The sequence below is a fragment of the Diplodia seriata genome (genome assembly GCF_021436955.1).
Source record: "Diplodia seriata strain FDS-637 chromosome Unknown scaffold_12, whole genome shotgun sequence".
In the NCBI taxonomy this organism is placed as follows: domain Eukaryota; kingdom Fungi; phylum Ascomycota; class Dothideomycetes; order Botryosphaeriales; family Botryosphaeriaceae; genus Diplodia; species Diplodia seriata.
This window is the reverse complement of record NW_027117319.1, coordinates 859099-882336: the sequence shown is the minus strand read 5'-3', so window position 1 is coordinate 882336 and position 23238 is coordinate 859099. Positions and strand designations below refer to the sequence as shown.

Below are 23238 nucleotides of genomic sequence, written 5' to 3'. Positions count from 1 at the left end.
GATTCAATAAGCTGGGCATGGAGTGGACGACGACAAAGAGCAAAAAGCATTCAACAAAGAAAGCCTGGGCGGCGGAAGGGTCAAAGAAAGACAATCGTCTTGTTTTGTAACAGCGCACATGGACAATGTGTAACGCTAACATTAAATGCAGCTCACGATACCCAGTTCCATATTCAATTCATCATCACTTCCACACGACAATGGCGGGAATCCCCTTCACTTTTCACCTCTCACCGGGTGAAGCGTGCGACATCTTGGGCATCAGCCCCTACAGCCCTGCTCCCGACTATGCAGTCATGCGGAGCTACATGCGCCGTCTCCAAATGCTCTTGCATCCAGACCACGTAGTTTCCGGCGGCAACGCCGCTCGAGCTCAGCAGGAGCTGGGCTTTACCTTCGTGGCACTGCGCGAAGTGGAGGAGTGGCTGTTCACAAAGCCGGCCGCAGACGAGTACCCTAAGCGCATTTCTCAGCTTCTCAATGCGGCCAAGGCTTCGGGTAGCTTAGGGGTCTCGCACTGGAACCCACACAAGTTGGACGGCGGCGACATGTTCTCGCCATTGCCCGCGTGGCCGCACCGGGAGAGTAAGCCCACTGCCGCTCGTAGCAAGGCCCCTGGTAGCAGTAGTAGCAGCACCAGATTCCCCTGCACCACCACAGCAAGCAGCAGCACTCGCCGCCCACCCCCCAACCCCAACGCCGGCACCAGCAACCGCACCAGCACCAACAGCCGCACCAGCACCAGCACCAACACCCCCGCCGACGACCACCCCTCCCCTCCCCCCCGCATCGACCCGACCACGTACCTCGACCCCACCAACCCCCTCCGCGGCAGCCACCTGACCACCTTACCCCCCACCACCCACACCCACCTCACCACCGCCCTCGCCACCCTCCCCCTGCCCCGCGCCCTCTCGCACTTCCCCCCCTTCTCAGGCACCCCCCACAGCCCCGACTCCACCCCCCACCTCCTCCGCCACCTCGCGCACCCCTTCTCTTCCTCCCGCCCCCTCACCATCGGCGTCGCCATCGCCACCGTCGCTCTATCCTGGCCGTCGTGGGACAGGCTGACCACGCACACCGCGGTCGCCGAAGCCGTCGTCGAGGTCCCGACGTGGATACGCGGGATGGCGGGGGACGAGAGCGTTGTGCGGGGGCTGCCGGTGGCGCTGGTGCTGAAGGCGGAGGATGGGCGTGCGGTGGAGGAGGGGAGGTGTGTGGGGTTGGAGCAGCCGGGGGTGAGGCTGAGGCATCTTGTGGCGGGGGCTGGGACGGCGGCGTGGCCGGCGGGGGCGGCGCCGCGGGCGGGCGGGGGGCCGTGGGAGGTTAAGTTTAGGATGGTGGGGTGGAAGGGCGTGTTTGGGTGTTTGGGGCAGGGCTGGGATGTTAGGTATCTGGGGGCGTTGTTGGCGGGGGTGCGGAAGGCGTTGGATGGGGAGTGAGTGAGGGGGGCGTTGGGGTTCGCCTTGATGGAGGATGAGCTGTCGTGGTGGTTGGGTTTTGGGAGGACTGGGCTGGTTCCTGTACTCCTCTCTCGACTGGTTTGGCGGAGTCGATAGGTTTGTCTTGAGAAAGATAGTGTTAAATGGATGCTGTTCGATACTACAGATATGAATTGATTGCAAAATGGCATTGAGTGACAGATGAAAATGTATGAGGAAAGGAAAAAACCCACATGGGTAGGCGTCCTACTTGTTGCTACATAATAACGGCGACCGCAAGGTTAGTGGGGGGGCGTGTTTCGATTGCAGTACACCACGATCCTGCAAGTTACGATGAGTTCGATCTCAACTTCTCTGTAGATCAGACAACTTTCATCGATGCCTGATCCGGTCTTGAATTGGCTACGGGGGTCCGTGCACTCGTGCAAGGCGTGTGTCCATGATTGTGGGGGCGTTACCTGGGAGTCGATGTAGATTTCTTCCGGGACGCACGAATATTTGGACAGAGGGTGAGTCCCGACAGGCTTTTTTCAATGTTCGTAAGGCTCACTCCGATCTTTACTCTCTAAATGATGCTTGGTTCTAAGCAAAAAGGTTACTGTAAGTGATGTTTGGTGTTCCAAACAGTCAACGAGGCTCTTACGAAAGCCATTATACCACGTTATAATGCTTGGCATGTGCCAACAAGTTATTAAGACGAAACACCAATGTGCGGAGCCGACAAAAGCCATTAGACTTAGATGGTTACATAGGCCCCCACCAAGGCTTTTCTTCCCCTATGTTCTCTAGCCATAGTTCGAATACATTTATGAACCACCCGCTCAAAATTCCAGAATGGATGCTATCAAAATCATATAAGTTTCTGCTTTTATCGAGTCTGTTTTAGAATTACCGGTCTGTAGTTCCAACACTTATTCTTCAATGCCTCCTCGGACAATTTCAGCCTTGGCAGATCCATCCCTGTCGATATCGTATTAGTGCGCTCGCAATCATTCCTCGCCCCCACACGTCACTGCCACAGCCTCTTTGCACAGCCAGTTTGCCACCAAGGCATATTGGACTTTACCATCTATTCTATCTTTACCCTTCCCACCCCGCTGGTGAAGTATAGACGAGGCTGACAGTACTGAAGATAATTGGAAGACCTATATTTATGTGCAAGGCGGTACAGAGGCTGACTCTCTGGACGTTAAAGTCGCCTACCCCGACTAATACTTAGCCTTGACCACACAGACGTTGCTCCTCGGCGTTTGACCAAGACGACTTTACTGAGCTTTCGACTGCAGGTTCTATCGACTAAGCAAGAAAAGGAATCGAGATGGCAGTATTTCTCTCGAGCGTTGACCCTCGCCTTGGAGAGCTCAACGTCCCTCCTTTTCTCGCTCTTCCCGCGCTTCCAAACATTGTCTCAGAATGGGTGGCCATCATCCCCCTTGCCTGTCACCTGGCCAGCCACCGGCACGACTACCGAACAACCGGCGAAGTTGCTCTATTGGGACGGCTTTCTCTCAGCCTTTTCCCAAAGCTCGGCACCCTTGCGGGGATGGCACGACTTCTTGAGCGCGGCCCGGAGTTTTTCGATCAAGCAAGCACGAGAGGTGGGACCAGTCGCACTGTATGGGACGTCTTGTGGGGAAGTGTATTTCCGTGCGCCAACGGAGCCGCAAGTTCCAGAATTGTGGATCTCGTCATGAAAAGAGGGACGGGAGATATCATCCGATTGCCTGAGCACCTACCCAAGCCGCCCTCTCGAACTTCGTCACCGGGTCATGGAAGCAGCTGTTCCGACTCCGACACCTCCGCTTCGAGTCAAGGTAGCTCAATCCCAAAGTCTGGACCACAGTGCTTTCGTCGCTACCAGACCCTCCGGATCTTTCGGTTCCGGAGAAAGATACCGCAACGAAGTTTCATCCTAAGGCTGGATCGAATTCTCCTATCTGTTTGGTTTCGCATAGGTGTCTTCGTGCTTCTACTCGGCATCGCCACCGTACTGTCCCTGATTGGGGCCTACGGAACCTCGGTCGTCCTACTCAGCAGCGCGATCTCTCAACTGGCTACCAGCATCGTCCTCATCAGTCGACCACCTGGCTATCTTGAGAGCAACGAGACTCAGCAGAACGCTTGTATGCTAGTCGCCACCCACCAGAACGCAATGGAGTGGCATCTCCACATCGGCGACAGAAGCGTCGTCGACACCCTCCTAAACAAACCCATGATTCAAATCCCAAAGGACTTTGCGTCGCAGCTGGCAGCGCGATGGTTCCGCTTCGCGCATGTCTTGCAGCTCCTGGCCACGACGTTTGTTGCGGGGCAGAAGGGATGGGATGGCGTCAGCCTTGTGATTCTTATCTTCCTGAGCTGGATACTTCAAACGAAGTATCATGATGCCAACCTGGCCCGCCGATGGCTCGATACGGAGGGAATAGAGGTTGAGCAAATCTGCTATGAGTTCAGCGGCCGAATGATCATGCTTGCTGCGGTACAGATCTTCAGCGGTTCTACCAATAAGAGGTGGTGGGATGATATCTCGGCTCCTCACCCGCGGCGAGATGCTTTGCTTGAAAGGATCAGCGGTTCGAAGGCCAAGAATGAGGCTCTGAGTGAGCGAGATCTCGAATGGGTGGAGTTTACGTCGCAGCTCTCGGAATTCGCTGCGGATACCATGAAGCAGTCGCGTCGCGAAGGTGTTTAGGATTGGAATGGTCTCTCTTTAGCAAGGTGGCCAATAAGTAACCATGTTTGCTTCTCTTTGTTTGTTTTAATTGATCAACCATACAAGGATCGTAAGGCGTGGCTGTTTGCAAAATGCTTAGTTGTTCGGTAGGCGTATACACGGGCCACTCCTATAATGTTTTCTTCCGATTCGGTAATCATAGGCCCCCCCTCCTCTCTCCCTCCAGCCCTGCATTCCCCTCTTCTGAATACCGATCAGGTTAGAGAGGGCGGTTATTACCGAATCGGGGCAAAATGCCATAGGAATCTCACGATAGTGGCCCGTGTACATATGCTGACAAACAGGCAAAGATCTTTACTTGTTTGCAAAGATCAGGCAATCCACCAAAGATCGGACCTCATCTTCGTCTCTGGTTACTTTTTGGCCACCTTGTCATTTAGTTTTCCCCTTGTGTAGCCATGCCGATCTGAACTTTTGCCGCTAAACCCGGTACGTATGTGAAGCTCGGTAAGTAGTCCAATGACTCCCCTGGCTGGGGATATGCATGCTTTCAGGCAACAGCGTACCGAGTCGCCGAAAACAGATGAGTGCATGCGGGGCAAAACTTAAAAGCTTTCGGGTGGCAAAATATCGCCACTTTGTACAGCCTCGCAGTACACCCGTACTTGACGGAACAACGGCGCCAGTAGCAACGCCACAACGACGCCTTGCTCGAGTCACCGCTCTATCATTCGATATGGACCAAGGATATAGCAGAGTTCCACCTCTGCAGCAGCGGACTTACAATCTTTGGAAAACATGCCAAGGAGAGTTTCCGGATCACACTCCAGGCAACGCCGAGTTCCGTTGGAAGGCTCATGGAAAGACGGGTGGAAAAGTACACAAGAGAGAATTACTGAGCGAGATACTGGAGCGTATGATCCAGGCTGCTGACGACCCGCGCACGCACTGGCATTCTCTCGATAGTATCTTATCCGATGAACTGCTGTGCCATTTCGCCCCGCGCACATCGAAATACGTCCGGGAAGCAGCCAAACTCTTGAGTCGACTACCCCCATGTCCACCAAAAATCAGCTTCCACTTGTCTCACCGGGGCACAAGAGAGGAGATGGATCGTCCGTGGCCAGCAGACTACATTCACTCGGCCGTGCTGGATACGTCTTCAATCAGACTGCAGGCGAGCCCATGGGAGGAGCTGAAGGTCGCACAGACAATAGACTCCTGCACGACCCGGCTAGCGTTAACAACCAAAATCGTCGGCATGAACAACCCCGCCGCGGCCTCCACGATAAAAGGTTGGCTGGACATGCTCGCCGAGCTTCTGGACCTATCTCAACAATCCCACGACAAGATCGATGTCCGCCACCGCCACACCTTCCACGTTCTCGGAACTTTTCTTTGGTGCTCCTGGCAGCGCTCCGCCATGGTCTTCTTCACATACGTGCTGGAAAATCAGCTCAGAGGATACGAGCGGGCTTGGAACGAGCTGCTTGCCCTTCGCGGGCCGTCGCTTCTGTCCCACCAGTCGGCCCAGACGAGTCTCAACGGCCGGTCGAATCCCAAGTCGGGATACATGTGCTCATGGGCATTCGAGCTTCTACGATCGTCACACGCGTCCATCGGCCTGGACTTTCGCACCTTCCATTCCAGGTTTGAAGCGGCGCATGGACGGAACGAGCCGCGATGCACGCTGTCGAGCTCAACGTGCGACGGCAGCTCTCCCGAGAGCTGTGGACGATTCACATGCAAGACTTTGGTTAGAGGAGACCAGTCAGTCCACGACGAAACCTGCACTGGAAGCTGCGAGAAAGTTCTCTGGGACAGGGACTCTTACTTGTCCGTCAGGGGTGGCAGGGCCATACTGCTCGAACGCAACCCCAAGAAGATCCGATACTGCAAGGTTTCCGAGTCAACGCTGGCTATATCACATGTATGGAGCCATGGCCAGGGAGGCCGACCCAGCACCGGAATAAACAGTTGCATCCACCATCGCTACGTGGAGCTCGCCGAGGCAAACAGCTGCACGTCCTACTGGATGGATACGATATGCATCCCCGAAGAGCACGAGCTCCGCCGCGAGGCAATCATGAACATAAACAAGACCTTCTCCCTCAGCAAGATCGTCCTGGTCTGCGACCGTGACATGATGTCAATGCCAGCGCCGCACTCTTGCCAGCGACCGTTATTCCAAGAAGAGTGCCTGATCGCAACCCTCCTCGTCTGCGACTGGAACGTGCGCGCTTGGACGATGCTGGAAGCCATCCGCGGCAGCCACAACCTGCACATCCTCTGCAAAAACAACGCCCTCATCTCCGTCAAAGCCCTGATACAAAACGTCCTGCGCGCCGGCTCCCTCGACCTGGCCACCCTCTCCCTCGCCACCCAGCACCTCCTCGCGACAGCAGCACCGCCGCCCGGCTCCACCCGGCGCCACACGTCCCGCAAGAGCATCGAGGACGCTAGCAACCTCCTCAGCCACCGCTACGCCACCCGGCCCGGCGACGACATCGTCATCTGGAGCCTTCTGTGTTCCACCTCCGACGTCTTCGACGACCCCGTCGCGCTGTGGAAATCGACCGTCCACATCCACGTCAACACCGCCTACCTGATGTCCAGCGCGCCCCGCATCAAGCACGTGCGCGGTTTCAGCTGGGCGCCGGCCTCGCCCAACGTGCGCGCGAACATCACGCACCAGCAGCAACAGCAACAGCAACAGCAAAGCCCTACCTCCGACGCGGCCAGGGGAGAAGGCAACGCCGTCTTCTTCTCCCATGACGGCGGCGGCAGCTCCACCGCCCTGGTCACTGCCACCGGGCTCCGCGGCGACTGGCGCGTGCACGAAGTGCGAGAGGAGGACGAGCCTCTGTATCAGGGACATCCGCAGACGGTTTCGACGCAGCTGACGGCGTCGCCATCGTCGTCGTCGGGGGTGACGAGCACGGTTGTTGCTGCCGGCGGCCGCAGCGGAATCAATCGCTGCTGGGCGGCCGCGATGGACTTGCTGCGGCGCCACGGACGTGCCATGTTGATCCAGCCGTGCTCGGGGTCCACGACGGAGGAGAGGTACGAGGCCGCAGAGGAGAGGGGGAGAGGGGGCGGGCCGCTTTGCGCTGTTTGTTTCGCTGATGAAGGCGAGGATGGGGATGGGGAGGGGGACGTGGGCTGGGAATGGGCGGGAGTGTGGGAGTGGGAGCGCGATATTCCGCTGCCGAGGATGGAGTCTAAGTTTGTCGTTTTGGTTTAAGGTACATTTTCATGAAAGCCCCTATTTTTCGCCCATGAGGTCCTAAAGCCATTTTTAAGTACTCGGTGAATAACACTTGGGGTTCAACTTTCTATCAGAATAAAAAGATATGAATGAATGACTTTGTGAACAAAATTATTAAAGAATGATCACCAAAACAATACAGATATGTAAGAAAAAGTACTCAGGAGAGCCAAACTACAAGAGTGCCATGATTCTTGACTTCCACCTGTCCATGCCTCGCGCGTCCTAGTAAGTGCAGTAGTCCTCGACGTTGTAGCTCGAGTAAACATGGTCCGTACGGCACTGGCCATTCGCGAACAGCAGCGTTGCTACAAGTCACACATACGTCAACCCAGCCCGCAAAATCGCCACCCACTCAAACGGAGGTAACTCACTGTCAACCGGCAAGTCATCGGCCGGCCTCCTCACGATCGTCTGGCTCTGCTCCCCCGGGGTCAAGTCATTCTCGCAACCAATCTGAACATCGCCTCCATTGACCGTTGCGCTCCCCGTCCACACATCGAGGTGTCTCTTCTGCCCATCCGCCCAGTCGTCCGTGCACGCCTGGCAGTAGTCTTCGTAGCGCAGGTACTTGCGCAGGTACGGGTCGTAGATGACCTCGCACTGGTCGAACTCGCCCTCCGCGGACGCGAACGTCAACGGGTCGGAGTACGTGCCCGTGCCGCCCGCACTGTATCCACGTCCGCAGTCATACGCGATTGCTGGGCCGGGCGGGTCGTTGTCGGGGTAGCCGTAGAAGGTGTGGGTCATGTAACCCATTTTGGTGCAGGCGGCGGCAGAGGTGAGTGCCAAGGAGGCGAGGGCAGTGATGGTGCTGAGTGTGTAGTGCATTGGGGTTGGTATCCGAGTGTAGGAGCTTGTGTGTACTGCGTACTTCCTATGGCAAATTCGATGATTTTATATCGGTCCCGACGTCCAGTGGGCACTTCTGGAAGTATAGTAGCTCAGCCCAGCCGAATTGAGGCTTTGGTCCTCAGCCTCGTGATTTTGTCCATATCAATGGGGTTGGATGTGGGGGCCAGTACCCAAAGTAGTCAGCTGAACTCACCCTTTCGTGTTACGCTTTATGCGTGTTGATAGGGTGGGATGTGAGGGGCAGTACCTATAGTAGTCAGCTGAACTCACTCTTTCGTGTAACGTTTCATGCGTGTTTCTAATATTGATAGTACCATGAATAAAAAGTGACATGAGATGTAAGATTGCTGCGTGGATTCTGGTCATTTGTATTTGTACGACTTCCAGCCTGACACTATCCTTCCTAAAAGGTGACATTGAGGCAACCTGTATCGCGTCGAGCAATCGTTGGGAGCGCAGGTCATTGGTCAAGGGTATCAAGCTGAACAGCTCCCCCAATTTCCACACACTGCGGCAATTAAGCATGGTACGATGCTGAGGGCAGATTATCCACGGAGCTCAATGGGCGCCTTAGTTGTCCTTCTGTATCCATCCCTTTATTTATCCTGTGTTCTGTGAGACCGCATAGAACCCGGAGATGCACAACCTCGGTTCTTACAGCCTCGCGCACTCTTCATTGCCGGAAAAATTGCAACACTTCCCCAAGACTAAGTTTGCTCTGACGAACAAACGCCTATCAAAATGCTATCGTCTATCATGATGTTCAGCATGCTCCATGGCTTCATAACACGAGGTTTAGCGACCGATATTTCCACATACAAGGACACAGAATGCAAGATATCCCAAGACAACATCAATGGCCCGAACGGGTATCCAGATGGCACCTGCACCCTCTTCAGTGAGAGAACAAACAGCAATTACTCGAGTTTCCAAGTCGTAGACCAGGACCCAGGATGTAGTGGTAAGCAAGACTCACTTGCAGCCTCGCACACGTTGCACACTCAAGCACCAGCACCGCCCTCACCAAACCGACGCTGACACGCTCCCCCGCGAGCAGTCACCATCTACGGCAGCAACTCCAACAGCAGCCTCGCCTGCTCGTCCACCTCGCTCCGAATCGCCGACGTCGCCCACTGCTACAACACATCTTGGCTCTACTACAGCATCGACAACTGCACGCCCCCCGACGAGATCCCCTCATCCACCGCCTCCACCTCCGCCTCCGCTGGCACCAGTACCTCAGTCGGCGCAACCGTCGGCGGCGTCATCGGCGGTGCCACTCTCCTTGGCGGCGTGGCCGGCGCAATATTCTTCCTTGGACGAAAAAGAAAGCGGACACGCGAAGCGGCGGAGCGCGAGACACGATACGAGCAGCTGCAGCCTCCACAAGAACTGTCGAGTGAAGGAATGGCGGAGCTGGAGGCGAGTGCCGGGGTGGAGGTCAAATACGAGTTGCCGTCGAATAGTAAGCCATCGGAGCTAACGGATGCGCGATCGCCGGTGGAGATGGAGGGAGATGTGCGGTTTCCGGTGCGGGATGCTTAGGGGGCCGGCGTCGGGGGATGCCCAGGCGGGTACCTAATTGAAACGATGGCGTTCTTGTGTTATTTCCGGCGACAAAGCAGTTGGTTTCTGCATGGCAGCCGGGAACTGATGATCATCCGAGCTGTATTGGGGTACGAGACATAGAGAAGATGAGCGTAAAAGTCTTTGCAAGCTTCAAATAGGGAATGGCGCACGTCGGCAGCACTGAGTGGCTTTACGGCCGACGGCCCGCTCCGGTGCTGACACGAGGCGGGTGTCTCCACCTTGGCAGCGGTCGTACTTTGCGAAACACGCTAAGCGAAGGCGAGCCTCTCCCCTTCTTAATCACGATAAACTACATTAGAAGCGAGTCTTTATCGAGACGTGTTTAGCCCTTTCAATTCCTTGACTTGTGTGGGACAGATGTCGTCTCAAGCACGGACACTGCACGACGCACGGTGGCAGAGAGATTCGAATCGCACAAAGGAGTGTTCACTTCATTTTTAGCTACGGCTACAGATGATCACTTCAGGTCCAGCCTGGCCAGCGGCATACCGCTTAAGCCGGGGAGTCGATCTCCAGCGCCCAGCCATTGCCCTTGCGGACGATGGTGAAGCTGTCGAGCCCCATGCACTGCAGCTTCGTCGCGATATCCTTGATCTCGGGGAGGTTGTCGGCGGGGCCGTTGCGGCGGCCGTGGCGGTGGCGGCGGCCGTGGTGGCGGCGTGCGGCGTGGGCCAGGGGGGCGACGCCGCGGAGCAGGTGGGCGCCGCCGAACCAGCCCTTGGTGGTGTTGCGCGAGCCCTCGTACCAGCGCTGGGTGATGTCGTCGAACTCCTTGACCTTGGCCTCGGGCTGCTGGTACCACGAGTTCACGTCGTCGAGGGCGACCTTGAGGAACGTCTCGGCGTTGTCGCGGAAGACGAAGATGCCGCTGATGGCGCCCATGAAGGCGTACGCGCCGTGGCGGCGCAGGTGGCTCGGCAGCTCGTGGATCTTCTTCTTGCCGAAGTTGCGCAGCTCCTCGAGCTGGTCGTACGACGTCTCCTGCAGGCGGTCGATGTTCTCGTCGATGTTGCGCTCCCACTCCTCGGGGTTGTTGTTGTTGTCGCCGTTGTTGGCGAGCTCCTCCATGCTCTCGCGGATCTTGTCCGTGTCGCCCTTGATGCGCTTGTTGGTCTCCAGCGCCCGGTGCTCAAGGTCCCGGATCACGTTGGAGCCGCGCTCGAAGGCCTCGGGGCCGAGGGCCTTGGCTTGGTCGTAGAACGAGGCCGGGTGGTCGACCGTGCTGGACTGGTCCTGCGCGAACACGGCCTTCATGAGCTGCGAGTCGCCTTGGTTGATGGTGAAGTGGATCAGGTCGATGCGCTGATCGAGGAGCTGAGTCCAGTCACGCTCGACGGGAGACATGGTAAGCGATGCGGCCATTTTTCTGTATTCCGTTAGAGTGCATCATGCTAAGGTCAAGTAGGAGAAGTCTCACGTGGGATGTAGGTTGTTCCTAGAGCTAGTAGAGCAAGGTTGTTGTTGATGAAGCTGGATGGAAGTTGCTGGCTGTGATGAATAGCATGGAACGACGAGCACCTATATATAATCATCCCTTCTCATCATATCTTCGCGTCTGTCTCTACAGCTCGAGCACAGTGCTGGCTCCTGCGGCATGTGAAACAAGGCAAGGAGAAGTCAATGCTGACGAATAAAGGCGGGGAGAATGGCCACATGCTGTGGCTATGACGGCCACAAAGTGGTGAATGTAATGAGAGAGCGTCGTTGCAGCCGTGATGGGCCCATGTGACAGACAGCACGGTGTTTGGTGTAGACGTAATGGAGCAGTGTTTCTCGGCCGACAGCATTATCCCGCAGCGTGGGGAAGGCGGATTGAAAACGTCAACGAAGTGGTATCTGTTACGAGATGAAAATGAGCGGGATAGACGGATATAGAGAAGAGGGACAAGCAACAGCACGGAAACGGCCATTTCAACGAAAACAGCAATGGATTGAGGTTGAGAAAAGGAGCGGGCCGGGGGAATGCGGGGATGCGGGGGCGGGGTACAGCCTCTCCGCATTCTAGATTTTGCTGTAACCGTCTGCCCCTTTCCTGCCATGCGCAGCCCAACGGGTACGCTAGGCCCTGTTGGTGGTCTGCAACACACATTCCCCTCAACAAGGCACGTCGCACTGACGCCCGAGCACGTCACGTTGACCAGCCATCGAAATACACCTGCAGCGATCGAGCACTCATTCTTGGCATCATTATTACTGCACATCATTTCCGCTTTCCTTGATCCACTCTCGTGCCAGCCGTGTGTATAAATCGCCAAGTTGAAATTGCTCTTTCCAACACCAACACTACATTCGTTCATCTTGGCTACCACCAAAGAGACCCTCCTTTTACCACAGCGAACATCCACCCATCACCACATGGCCATGTACACCAACCCAACCGACCTCGACTGGGAGGCCTGGGTGGACCGCCACATGCACTTCATCGACCTCTGCCTCACGACAGAGAACTACGGCCCCCTCCACGCTCTCACCGCCTTAAAAGTCGCCAACGCACACGACCCCCGGGTGTTCCTGAATCAAGCCCGCGGCTCCGTGAGCAACCACCCATCCGAGAACGACCTGATGCAAGTCGGGATCGAGCTCATCCACTCCATCGAGCAATACTTCGAGTCGCAGCTCGACACCTTCGCCGCCATCGCCCGCAAGCACCCGCACCCGGAGCGGCTGGAGAAAGCGGCCGAGAAGCTCGTCGACTCGTTCCACGGCCACAACAAGGAGGTGTTCGCGCGCGCGCACGACCAGGGCAAGAACATCATCCGGCAGCTGCCCAAGCAGGAGCACGATCCCCTGTCGCGCCTCTTCACCGCCATGTTCGACGCCCCGAGCTCCCTCGTCGAGCAGCAGAGCAGGCAGGTCAAGACCATTTTCGATACCGTGTGGAACAACCCGCGGAGGGTGCCGGTGCAGGTGACGCGCGCGTTTGCGTCGAATCGCGCCGCGGCGGATGTGGCGTATAAATGGGTGCGCAGTATCTACCATCACCACCATCACGGACCGCCGTTGTCAGTATTGGGCGAGGAGGAGGAGGAAGAAGAGGAGAAATTTGTGGGGAGTGATGACGGCGGCATGGAATTCGTCGACGATGCGTTGACCGGGCTGGATCCTGACGTCGAGCGCCTGTCATTTGTGAAGACCGAAAACGGTTGGACGATCAACGGCGTGCCCAGTTGAGCTGGGCCGAGAGTCTGTCCTTTTTCCATTAATTTTCACGTGTAGAATAGTAGCATAAAAGCTTTCATATCAAGGGGAAATGACGCAATGCCTACCCGAGCCTTCCCGCCCCTGTACTCCCTACATCTGTGGAGAGACCGCATGCGCCATCTACCCCGCACTCTGGAAAATTGCCCCGCCATGTGTGATGCCATCCTTGGGGGTCTCTGCATAGCAGCGTTCTGGAAGGAGCAACTCGATCCGTTTCTGCTCATAACGGCAGTCGTACAATCAAGCATTATTCCAGAAGTCTGGACGACTGAATGCGCTATTTTGATTTGTCAGATCTGTGCCCGAGTTTCAACCACTACTATTCGAAACTTGTAAGCGTCTCCCAGAGTTCCATCCCTCCCCTTCTTCGGATAGGCGGATATCTTCCTGCACACATCCTCGATCACCGGGAGGATTGTGGTCAGCAAGAGCGAGCATAGATATTGGGAGAGGTTGGCGGAGTACCACGTGTGCAGCATGGTGGGCCGCGGCGGCGGGCGGGCGGTGTGATGTACAGCGCAGTGAGGTGTAGTCGTTGCCGGCCACGCCGGGGAAGATGATGTTGTTGAGGATGGCCGTGTTGGTTTGGTCTGGGCGATGTTAAAGGATGGAAGGCTGGGGAAGGGGTTTGAGGAGGTTGCCGAAATCCACCACGCAGACTGAGGGTGGTCGGGGTGGTCGGCATAGTTGATGGGCAGGGGAGAGATGGTGGGCATGTTGGGCTGGATGTATGTACGTATCGGCAGAGAGGAGGTTGATATCATTGCGGGGCCTTTGTTGTGCGGGAAGTTGAATATGTCAAACGCTGGCATGGTCCCCCAAAGAAACTGTTTCTTTCCGTGTGTTGCCATCGTCTCGGTTACGGAGGTGATGCTCTGCTGGATGAAGCTGGCGAGTCGCTGTTCAGTTTCCCAGGAGGGCCGCAAGGTTGATCACCTCAGACCCTCAGTGGACAATAGGAAGCGGCACTACCCTACACCTCCACATGAGCAAAATAAAGGCACGGGAATTACAGTGGCGACGGAAGAAAAGTTAAGCAGAGTGGGAGGAATACTTGGGCTTCGGGAGGACATTGTGGTGGAATAAATGGTCACGGGAATGGTATAGCCGCGCAAGTCATTGTGCTTTGACGATTACGAACGGAGGTCGGATACGTAGCATCCACAAGTTATGCGCCAAGCTCCCCTCTCGTTTTCCGGAACAGTTGCGGAAGCAGCATGCGAAGCGTCGAAGGATGTGGGGAAAACGTGCACTGTCCTGAGACATAACGAACCCGATCCTCCTGTATGATCTGCATAGCCTCGCGAGCAGAACAAAGCTGTTGGCCAGCACCAATGGCCTTGAATTGAAGCATAGATACTGAGTGAAAGTCCACGCCGCAGCGATTGGGGAAAAACATCTGACTTTCGAGCAACGATTACTGACTCCAAGGTCAAGTTGACGTCAAAGCCTCAGGGGAAAGTAGAATTAAGCATGAGGGGAGCTTGCGTGTTACGCCATTGGAAGCCGGTCCCAATGTCCCGCATCGCGCACGGGACAGCAACTGACCTATCTCTTTCCAAATCGGGCCGTGTTCGAGCCCCTTACGCACATCATTAGCCTCTTTCCCCCCGACCCCCGGCTGCTCATCCAACGCAACCACATATAGCAATTCCAAATATGCCAGTCAATAGTGGGGCACATGATGAGCGCTCTATATAAATCCAGTCTTGCGCCATCGGATTTTCTTAGCGTGAACATCATATTCTCTGCGAACATCCACACGCATTCCCGACCAAAGCACGTCCTTACGTATGTTCACGCTCTGAAAACCCGTCATATATCCTAAATAGCTAACTGAAAACAGCAACACATACTTCTCATCATGGCCGACAACGCTCCCTCCCCATCAACACCCTCTCCGCTCCCGCCGGTCCGCAGAGTAGTGACCGGTCACAACGCCTCGGCCGCCGCCGTCGTCAAGAGCGACGAAGCCCTCCCCGGCATCCCTCTGCAAATCGGGCCGTCAATCACGCCCCTCTGGGCCACCGAAGAGCTGCCCGCCGACGTGTCTTCCCCGCAAGACAAAGCGCAGCTGGAGACTGGCCTCACCAACGACGGCGCCATCATGCGCATTCTGGATGTCCCACCAGGAGCCAAGTTCCCCCTGCACAGGACGGTGTCGTTGGATTATGTGTATGTGGTGCAGGGAGAAGTGGTGCTTACGTTAGACGATGGATCACGGACGACGGTGAAGGCGAATGATGTGGTCGTGCAGCAGGCGACGATGCATGGGTGGGAAAACGAGACGGAGCAGTGGGCGAGGATGCTGCTGGTTATGATGAGGTCGCAGAAGCCGGTTGTGGCGGGCAAGGCGTTGGAGGAGGATGTTTGCTTCAAGGTTGAATGATTGGGTCGGTACTTGCGATATCGGACGGGCACGTAGGAAATGTAATGCAGTACAGACGGTCTTAACTATCAGCGCTCTCGGATGTCGGTGATGGCTCGGCCGGTGGGTGTTATGAGGTAACCAATTATACTTGATACTCTGTGACAACGGATTCCGTCTCGTCCACCTGCCAACAACACCTTGCTGTTGATATATCTTCTTCACTCTCGGAACGTGGATGTAGACATTGATGAAGGCTTCTTCTACTATCCTAATCTCTCCGATTCTCCTTCCGCCGACATTAAGAGAGTTCTCGAAGTGCTTTTGCGCCAATCGACACCCTATCCGACTCCACGACAGTGGCATTTGATATCTTATCTCCCAAGAGAAACACGTTGTTCTCAGCTCGCGCTCTGAGAACCCAAACCAACCGCACCTCGTACATACGCCAGGAACCCCACGCATCATTCCAGCCCTGAATTTCTCTGTCGGGCAACTTTTCAACACTGCGGGTACTTCCAGACGGTTCGCCACCTAATGTGCAATTCCGGAAGCTCTGTGCCTCAGCCGATCGGGACTTTCCCAGGCCTTCACGCTGCTCACAACAGCCAACACCACCTACGACCTGGTCGGACAGGCAGCTGAGCCCTAAGGCCACCACTCAGGAGCATCAACAAACCACTCTCATCCAGTGCTACAGCCCCGATCGATCTGACTTGACCAAATAATCTTTCGTTTAGAATTCTATGATCTGGGGTAGCCTGCCATGGCTTGAGGCGTTTGCGATGCGATAGGATAAGGCGGATAACTCCTGCATCCGGCTGCGCCACCACTCTCTTGGCAGTCATCGTGCGCAGACCAACCACACTGCACACCAACCAAAGTAAGTCAGGATTCCCACATCGATGCTCCAATGCGCCCGAGCCTCCTCTACCGTCCCTTGCAGCGGCTACGATTCAGGACATCGTAGCTGAACAGCGGTCAGCATCATCCCAGAAGAGCTGCTTCTGGCAGTGGGGTTGGAAGGGGTTGCAACAACCAATTTTCGGAGGGATCAAGAGTCCATGCAGATGAGACACATTGCAGTGGTCTATTTTTGACTTTGACAAGACTTCAAGAAGAGATAAAAGGCGACGAGAACGCACTTTAAGTGTTAGGCAAAAAGCACAGCCGACTGCACTTGATGCAGTAGTCGGTTACCCCTCCTTATATTCCAACACACCCCCTCACCTTTGGCGAAGAAATGAGGCGAAGGTGGACCCGTAGACCCTCCCCTCTATCGTGGTAAATTCTTTACAGTTTAAGCATTTCTCGCTTGCTAAGATTCGAACACACGACCTAACTAGCACTCTGCCCGTAGCACTATGGCCGAGTCGGTGGGACTATGGCCGATTTTGGCTATTTTAGCCGATTTGCCGTATTGGTGAGGTGGGAGGCTAAGGGGGCTATTATTGCACTAATCAGCGCGCCCGGGCTCATAACTGTTGGGCAAAAAGCACAGCCGACTGCACTTAATACCCGTCCTTATATTCCAACATCAAGTCACCCATCCACCACCACATTCACACTCACATCGCAACCACCGCTACTCCGCATTCCCCAACAACCAGCGCAATACCCAGCTCTTTCTACAAACACCATCCATCATGAAGTTCTCCGCCTCCACCATCACCGCCATCGTCCTGAGCCTTTCCGCCTCTGCCGTTGCGGCTCCCACCAGCGACGCCCCCCTCAACCCCCTCGGTAAGACCATCTCCCACTCCACACCCCAGCACCACTGACACACCACCGGCAGAGAAACGCGTCGACTGCGTCGCCAAGGCCGCCATGGTCCACAAATGGTGGGTGGAGTATCCCTACCGACGCTACCGCATCGCCTTCTCCATCACCCGCCCGGACATCGACCCCGACCAGCTCGGCGATTCCTGCAGCGACTTCGGCGGTGACGCTCTCGCGAGTAAGTCGCACCGCTTCTTTACTTCTTGAGTCTGATTCTGATCGAGGGGGATTTGCAGAGTGCAGCGCCATCGACGGCGACGTCTCGTGCTACTACAGCGCCGCCGACCAGAGCTGGTTCATCGACAACAACCAGTCCGCCAAGTTTGGCATTGTCGTCGTCGGCGATTGGATCGAGGACTGCATGATTCTTGCGTTCCGTGATAAGCTCGCCGCGAGGTGGGGCTGCCACCTTTGAGCGGGCGATGATGAGTAGCGAGGGGATGGTTGGTGTCGCTGCGGTGATTCGGACTCCGGGGGGTTGGTGAGTTCGGGATGAGAGACGGGAGGTGGAAGGCTGTGCTTGCTTTATAGACCATTAGTTCACTCGCTTAATGTTATGTTTGGCTTTTTCAAACTTTTCTCGAAATGTTTGGTGAGTGCTGGGTGATGTTATACTGTGCGCAACATGGCCACAACACGCTTTTATATTTTTTCTTACGATGCGCACTAGTAGAAATAGGACGTACGTCAAGCAAATGGTCAAGAACTAACTTCACAGCGAAAGGAGAAGAAGATAAGAATACGAGGAAGGAGAAACACGGATGCATTCAAAGAGTTTACTGTAGGAAGCGCCACGCAATGCAAGGCTAAACTGCTCTGGGGTTTGTGGGCTGGCCCTTGACCTTCTCATGAATGTATCCATGCATCAGTCAGTCTGGTAACGCAAGCAGCCGAGCTTACAGTCCCATGTCGGACCGGGTCACTCATGACCACTTTGCGTGACAGGCTGACCGATCGTCGAAGTTGCCGTCGGCCATAGGATCTGCTTTTCAGTAGTAGCTAGGTATATGTATCCTGGAGAGCTTCCCACCCCATCTGTTGTAGTAATCGACGGTGATGTGGACCGTAGCGTCTGACCAACTCGTGTCAGTAGTAGCTAGGTATATGTATCCTGGAGAGCCTCCAACATGGCTTGAGGATGACGTACACGCCGTCGTTCGGCTTCGTGATCTTGGCCACCCTCCACAGAAGCCTGAAGAGGAATTCCATGTTCTCGGTGCTGTCAGGAAGCAAGCCAAGGGTGAGGGTGTAAGAGTAGTTAAGTACGGTGCCCACTCCGCTCCCGGGGAGCATATTGTGACTCGAGTCAGCCGTAAGAACCCTATCCTAGAGAGCCGAGGGTGTAAGAGTAGTTAGGTACGGTGCCCACTCCGCTCCCGGGGAGCATATTGTGACTCGAGTCAGCCGTAAGAACCCTATCCTGGAGAGCCGAGGGTGTAAGAGTAGTTAGGTACGGTGCCCACTCTGCTCCAGGGGAGCATATTGTGACTCGAGCCAGCCGTAAGAACCCTATCCTGGAGAGCCTCCAACCCCATCTGTTGTAGTAATCGACGGTGATGTGGACCGTAGCGTCTGACCAACTCGTGTGTGGCCCGTTGCTGCCGCGGTATTAGTAATGAGTATATATATCGTTGTAGTGGAGAAGGACAGCTTACCTGATAACGGCGCATGCAGCAGCCGCAGGTGTGTTTGACCAAGTTTCCACTTCAGAAGCAATTCGTTTTCTCTTTTCCAGCTTTTTCCTGTACATGTTTTCCTCGCGGTATATAAGGCTGTGAGACTTCATGATGAAGGTAGGAAGTAGAGTGATATCGAACAAAATACAAACATGAAGGCGAAACATATTTTTATCTCTCGGAGACTGTAGTGACGGTTTCTGAACAATGTAGCGTGTACATCTTCGCAATATAAAAACAATGGTATTGTAACAGCACTGCCTAGTGACGCACGTTCAATTATAAAGCATGTTATAGACATTATATTCGACGATGATAAATGAGATGGTATTTTAGGTGATAGGTAATATTACCGCCTGCTGGGAAACCACACTGTGGCTTAAAGAACAAGGCATGTCTGCCGGCATGGCGATTACAACTTAATATAGGGCGTCTCAACAAACGATAGTGTTATTAATAAGCTTTCATACTATATTTCTTGTTTTCATGATGATGGCCATCTCTCCGCTTACGGGTGGTTGGGATGGAATTCAACGGCTTACTATGCCAACGTGTTAAGAAACCAGGTGTTCAGGACCGAAAGTGCGCTTGACCTAATTAGGAAATTTCAAGCAAACAGACTGCGGCACAGCCAGTCAACAAAGGACGCGTTGCGCGTCGCGCGGCGTAACAAACGCCCCGCCTCAGACATCATTCCAGTCCGCCTCTCGCCATAATCACTTGCAAGCTGCAACCACTGCTCGCGTCAGTGTGCACATCCATTTCGTGTCTCTATCTTCCAGCCCTTTCCCACCTCTCCAATTGCCGCTGCCATGGCTTCTCCCCCCAGTACTCCTCCCGCCAAGGTTCCCGAAACCCCTGACGAATGGCGCTTCGTCTATTCCGGTGCTCTCTGCGAGTTTCCCGAAGACTACTGTCCTGGCGGTTTTCACCCCGTCAACCTTGGAGACAGGTTTCACAATGGCAGATACAGGGTCATCCGCAAGCTTGGTGATGGTGCATACTCAATTGTATGGCTGGCTGTCGACACCAAGTAGGTTTTTATTTTTTTTATTTTTATTTTTGTATGCCGTGTGCCATCTTGCATTGCTCACGTGGCTGAGTACAACCACCATCACAGGACTCCGCGCTATGTCGCCCTCAAAATCATGGTAGCCAAGGCATCAACTACAGTCACCGAGCTTTCTATCCTCGACCATCTCTCGCAACGGGCACCGAGCGACCCAAACTCTCAGCACGTGACCACCTTGCTGGACACCTTCACCCACACCGGCCCCAACGGCACGCACAGGTGCATGGTATTCGAGCCCATGGGCATCACAGCCGCGTCGCTGGTAGAAGAGTTGCCAGAAAACAAACCAAAGACGTTTGGAGTGCGCCAGCGCTACCCCTACTGGATGGCCAAGAAGATCCTCCGCCACGCACTGCTCAGTCTCGCCTTCCTCCACTCAAACGGTGTCGTGCACGGCGATGTCCAGCCAGGAAACATGCTCTTCGCCATCGACGATCTCAGCTCCGTCGCCGAGGATGAACTGAAGCAAGACGAAGCCAGTACATCCGTGCAGCTCCGGCGCGTCGACGGTAAAGAAGACAGATGGGCGCCGAAGACGCTCTACATCCCACAACCGCTCCACGACCGCGTCCGACTCGTCCCGGAACATCTTCACGTAAAGCTGTCAGACCTAGGCGCATGTGAGCCACTCTTCTCCTCCCCCCTTCCAGCACCATCACGGACACCCACCACCCCGATACTGACCGCGTCCAGCCTTCTTCACCGCACACCCACCCTCCTCCACCATCACGCCCATCGCCCTGCGCGCCCCAGAGCTCATCCTCCCCTCCTCCCGCCTCCGCACCACCACCGACGACCCCTCTGCCCAGGGACCACAGCCCCTCGGCCCCGCCATCGACATGTGGGCCTTCGGCTGCCTCATCTACGAGTTCATCACCGGCACGCCCCTCTTCGTCGTCGCGCTGCTCTCGCACGACCAATCCGAGCTCGACGACGCCGACGACGACCACCTGACCCAAATCTACGACACTATCCGCCCGCTGCCACCGTTCATCATGGATGCGTGGCCGCGAAGGGACAGGTGGTTTGGGCCGCGTGGCGAGAGGCTGAATCCGCATGGGGATGGCGAGGGGGGCCGCGCGGTGTATGTGCCGGGGGAGACGCTGGAGGAGAGGTTTGAGAAGGAGAAGCCGGGGGTTGGTGTGGGGGAGGGGGAGGCGCGCGTGGTGTGTGGGTTGGTGAGGTGGTGTTTGGAGTATGATCCGGAAAAGAGGCCGGGGGCGGGAGAGTTGTTGGAGCAGGTGTGGTTTATGGGGGAGGAGTAGGGTGCTGGGCGGTGCAAGACTGAGAGGTTCTTACCGAGCCTTGCCCGCCTTGCCTGCCTTGTCTGCCTTGCCTGCCTTACCTTCCTTGCCTGCCTTACATGCCTTGCCTGCCTTGCCTACCTTGCCTATAGCATGTTACTAGCCCAATACAAGAACCACGCTGGTAAAGAGTCGCCTACTTTTACACATACACGACGCGGCATCATAGCTCGATGTGCCACCAACAATCCTGCAATCCCTCGTACTACGACTGTCCGGGCCCTCCAGTACCTACGCATCCAAGACTTGATTATCTTTATCCAGATACAGACCTGGACTTTCAAAACCGCTGGCTATGGGAGCTTCGGAATGGATGGACTGATGGATTACAGGACACGCTAGCAGACCCATTCAAATATGTATTTCTTGGCACGCTTGGCTGACCATTCTCTCGTACAGGAACCTCGCTCAAACGAATACTGATTATTTTACCCTGATGCGTATCGGACCTCAGGTCCGTCCAGTGCATATTCAACTCCAGAATGCTGCACAAGCACGTTACCAACCAGTCGTGCTCAGGCTTATAAAACATGAACGGCATTACGAAGATCGTATCGAGTCAGTGCGGCTGAAAAGCCAACCGTGCATACGGATGTAGGCTAAGCGAGCATAAGTATCCAATCACCGCCCATGATCCACCAGCACGGACGAGTTTAATTCATGGAAGATGCATTCCATGAATCTTTAAGCTACGCTGCCGTTTCAAACGTATTCCACAGACGTATGCCTCCGACCGTTCCGGCTGCTCCGCCATCTTGATTGGCAGAACATCCGTGGAGGGAGGACGGACACGACACCATCCCCGCTTCTTTGCTTCGGGTAATAGTCATGACAGTTGAAGTTTCGATATTAACACAATTCCCCGAACTTCTCGGTTCTTTGCCCCTGCATGAGCTGCTCGTCGCTGGGCTCATACTTAAGGGCTGACTGCAGCGGTTTCAAAGCGGCAACCAACCACACTCACTCTCTCAACCATGCGTCTCTCATTTATCATTCCATGCCTCGTCGGCTCCGCTCTTTCTTTGACGTCACCGCCAGACAACGCCATCACCGTCGGCGGCTCTGACGGCAAGTTCCCGACCATCCAAGAGGCCGTCAACGCGCTGTCCAACACGACCAAAGCCCAAACCATCTTCATCTGGCCGGGCGTCTACGAGGAGCAAGTGTACGTGTCCAAGCACGCGGGGCCCATTTCCATCGTCGGCTACTCGGCCAACGACACGTCGTACCACGCCAACACCGTCACCCTCACCTCGGGGCTCAGCCAGGCCTTCAACCTGACCAACGACCTCACGGCGACCCTGCGCGCCCACTCGCCGCACTTCAACGTCTACAACCTCAACATCGCCAACACGTACGGCGAGGGCAGCCAGGCCGTCGCCGTGTCGGCCATGGCGACGCACCAGGCCTACTACGGCTGCAAGATGACCGGCTACCAGGACACCCTGCTGTCGCACATCGGCAAGCACTACATCGGCAACACCTACATCGAGGGTACGTCGCCGCCGCCACCACCCCCCTGCCCTCCCGCACAAAACCCCCAAGCCACCCCACTAACCCCACCATCCACACAACAGGCGCCACCGACTTCATCTTCGGCATGCGCGCCTCAGCCTGGTTCGCCAACTGCGACCTGCGGGTCCCCGCGCCCATCAGCGGGACCGGCTGGATCACGGCGAGCGGCCGCAACAACTCCGACGCGAACTGGTACGTCATCGACGGCGGCAGCGTGGACGCGGCGCCCGGCGCGGGTGCCGTGCCCGCGGGCGCGTACTACCTCGGGCGGCCGTGGCGCGACTTCGCCCGCGTCGTCTTCCAGCGCGTCCGGCTGGGCGACGTCGTCAATCCCGAGGGCTGGGCTATTTGGTCTACGAGCCAGAATAACACGGGGAATGTGACGTTTGCTGAGTACGGGAATACTGGGCCGGGCAGCTGGGATGAGAGGGCGAGGGCGAGTTTTGCGGAGGAGCTGGAGGCGCCGGTGGCGATTGAGGAGGTGTTGGGGGAGG

At 55.8% G+C, this 23238-nt stretch overlaps 9 protein-coding genes across 9 annotated transcripts; 7 read left to right on the top strand and 2 right to left on the bottom strand.

Moving 5' to 3' along the window:
* Positions 1–200: 200 nt before the first annotated feature.
* Positions 201–4134, top strand: SLS55_010397 (uncharacterized protein; the record flags this gene model as incomplete). The annotated part of the gene is made up of 2 exons (XM_066781779.1): positions 201–624; positions 3398–4134. 2 exons carry the CDS (start codon positions 201–203, stop codon positions 4132–4134), a joined length of 1161 nt encoding a protein of 386 aa, XP_066628062.1.
* A 1090-nt stretch (positions 4135–5224) lies between these two features.
* On the top strand, positions 5225–7360 carry SLS55_010396 (uncharacterized protein; the record flags this gene model as incomplete). Its single annotated transcript, XM_066781778.1, is given in 2 exon segments — positions 5225–5231; positions 5247–7360. 2 exon segments carry the CDS (start codon positions 5225–5227, stop codon positions 7358–7360), a joined length of 2121 nt encoding a protein of 706 aa, XP_066628061.1.
* Positions 7361–7609: 249 nt separating this feature from the next.
* SLS55_010395 (uncharacterized protein) lies at positions 7610–8143 on the bottom strand (the record flags this gene model as incomplete). Its single annotated transcript, XM_066781777.1, has 2 exons — positions 7610–7692; positions 7759–8143. The coding sequence occupies 2 exons, from the start codon at positions 8141–8143 to the stop codon at positions 7610–7612; spliced, it is 468 nt and encodes a 155-aa protein (XP_066628060.1).
* A 2178-nt stretch (positions 8144–10321) lies between these two features.
* Positions 10322–11173, bottom strand: SLS55_010394 (uncharacterized protein; the record flags this gene model as incomplete). Its single annotated transcript, XM_066781776.1, has 1 exon — positions 10322–11173. One exon carries the CDS (start codon positions 11171–11173, stop codon positions 10322–10324), a length of 852 nt encoding a protein of 283 aa, XP_066628059.1.
* Positions 11174–12184: 1011 nt separating this feature from the next.
* On the top strand, positions 12185–13000 carry SLS55_010393 (uncharacterized protein; the record flags this gene model as incomplete). Its single annotated transcript, XM_066781775.1, has 1 exon — positions 12185–13000. The coding sequence occupies one exon, from the start codon at positions 12185–12187 to the stop codon at positions 12998–13000; it is 816 nt and encodes a 271-aa protein (XP_066628058.1).
* Positions 13001–14894: 1894 nt separating this feature from the next.
* SLS55_010392 (uncharacterized protein) lies at positions 14895–15419 on the top strand (the record flags this gene model as incomplete). Its single annotated transcript, XM_066781774.1, has 1 exon — positions 14895–15419. One exon carries the CDS (start codon positions 14895–14897, stop codon positions 15417–15419), a length of 525 nt encoding a protein of 174 aa, XP_066628057.1.
* Positions 15420–17044: 1625 nt separating this feature from the next.
* Positions 17045–17592, top strand: SLS55_010391 (uncharacterized protein; the record flags this gene model as incomplete). The annotated part of the gene is made up of 3 exons (XM_066781773.1): positions 17045–17141; positions 17194–17355; positions 17414–17592. The coding sequence occupies 3 exons, from the start codon at positions 17045–17047 to the stop codon at positions 17590–17592; spliced, it is 438 nt and encodes a 145-aa protein (XP_066628056.1).
* Positions 17593–19665: 2073 nt separating this feature from the next.
* Positions 19666–21190, top strand: SLS55_010390 (uncharacterized protein; the record flags this gene model as incomplete). Its single annotated transcript, XM_066781772.1, has 3 exons — positions 19666–19886; positions 19974–20545; positions 20619–21190. The coding sequence occupies 3 exons, from the start codon at positions 19666–19668 to the stop codon at positions 21188–21190; spliced, it is 1365 nt and encodes a 454-aa protein (XP_066628055.1).
* Positions 21191–22203: 1013 nt separating this feature from the next.
* Positions 22204–23127, top strand: SLS55_010389 (uncharacterized protein; the record flags this gene model as incomplete). Its single annotated transcript, XM_066781771.1, has 2 exons — positions 22204–22207; positions 22268–23127. 2 exons carry the CDS (start codon positions 22204–22206, stop codon positions 23125–23127), a joined length of 864 nt encoding a protein of 287 aa, XP_066628054.1.
* Between the last annotated feature and the right edge of the window lie 111 nt (positions 23128–23238).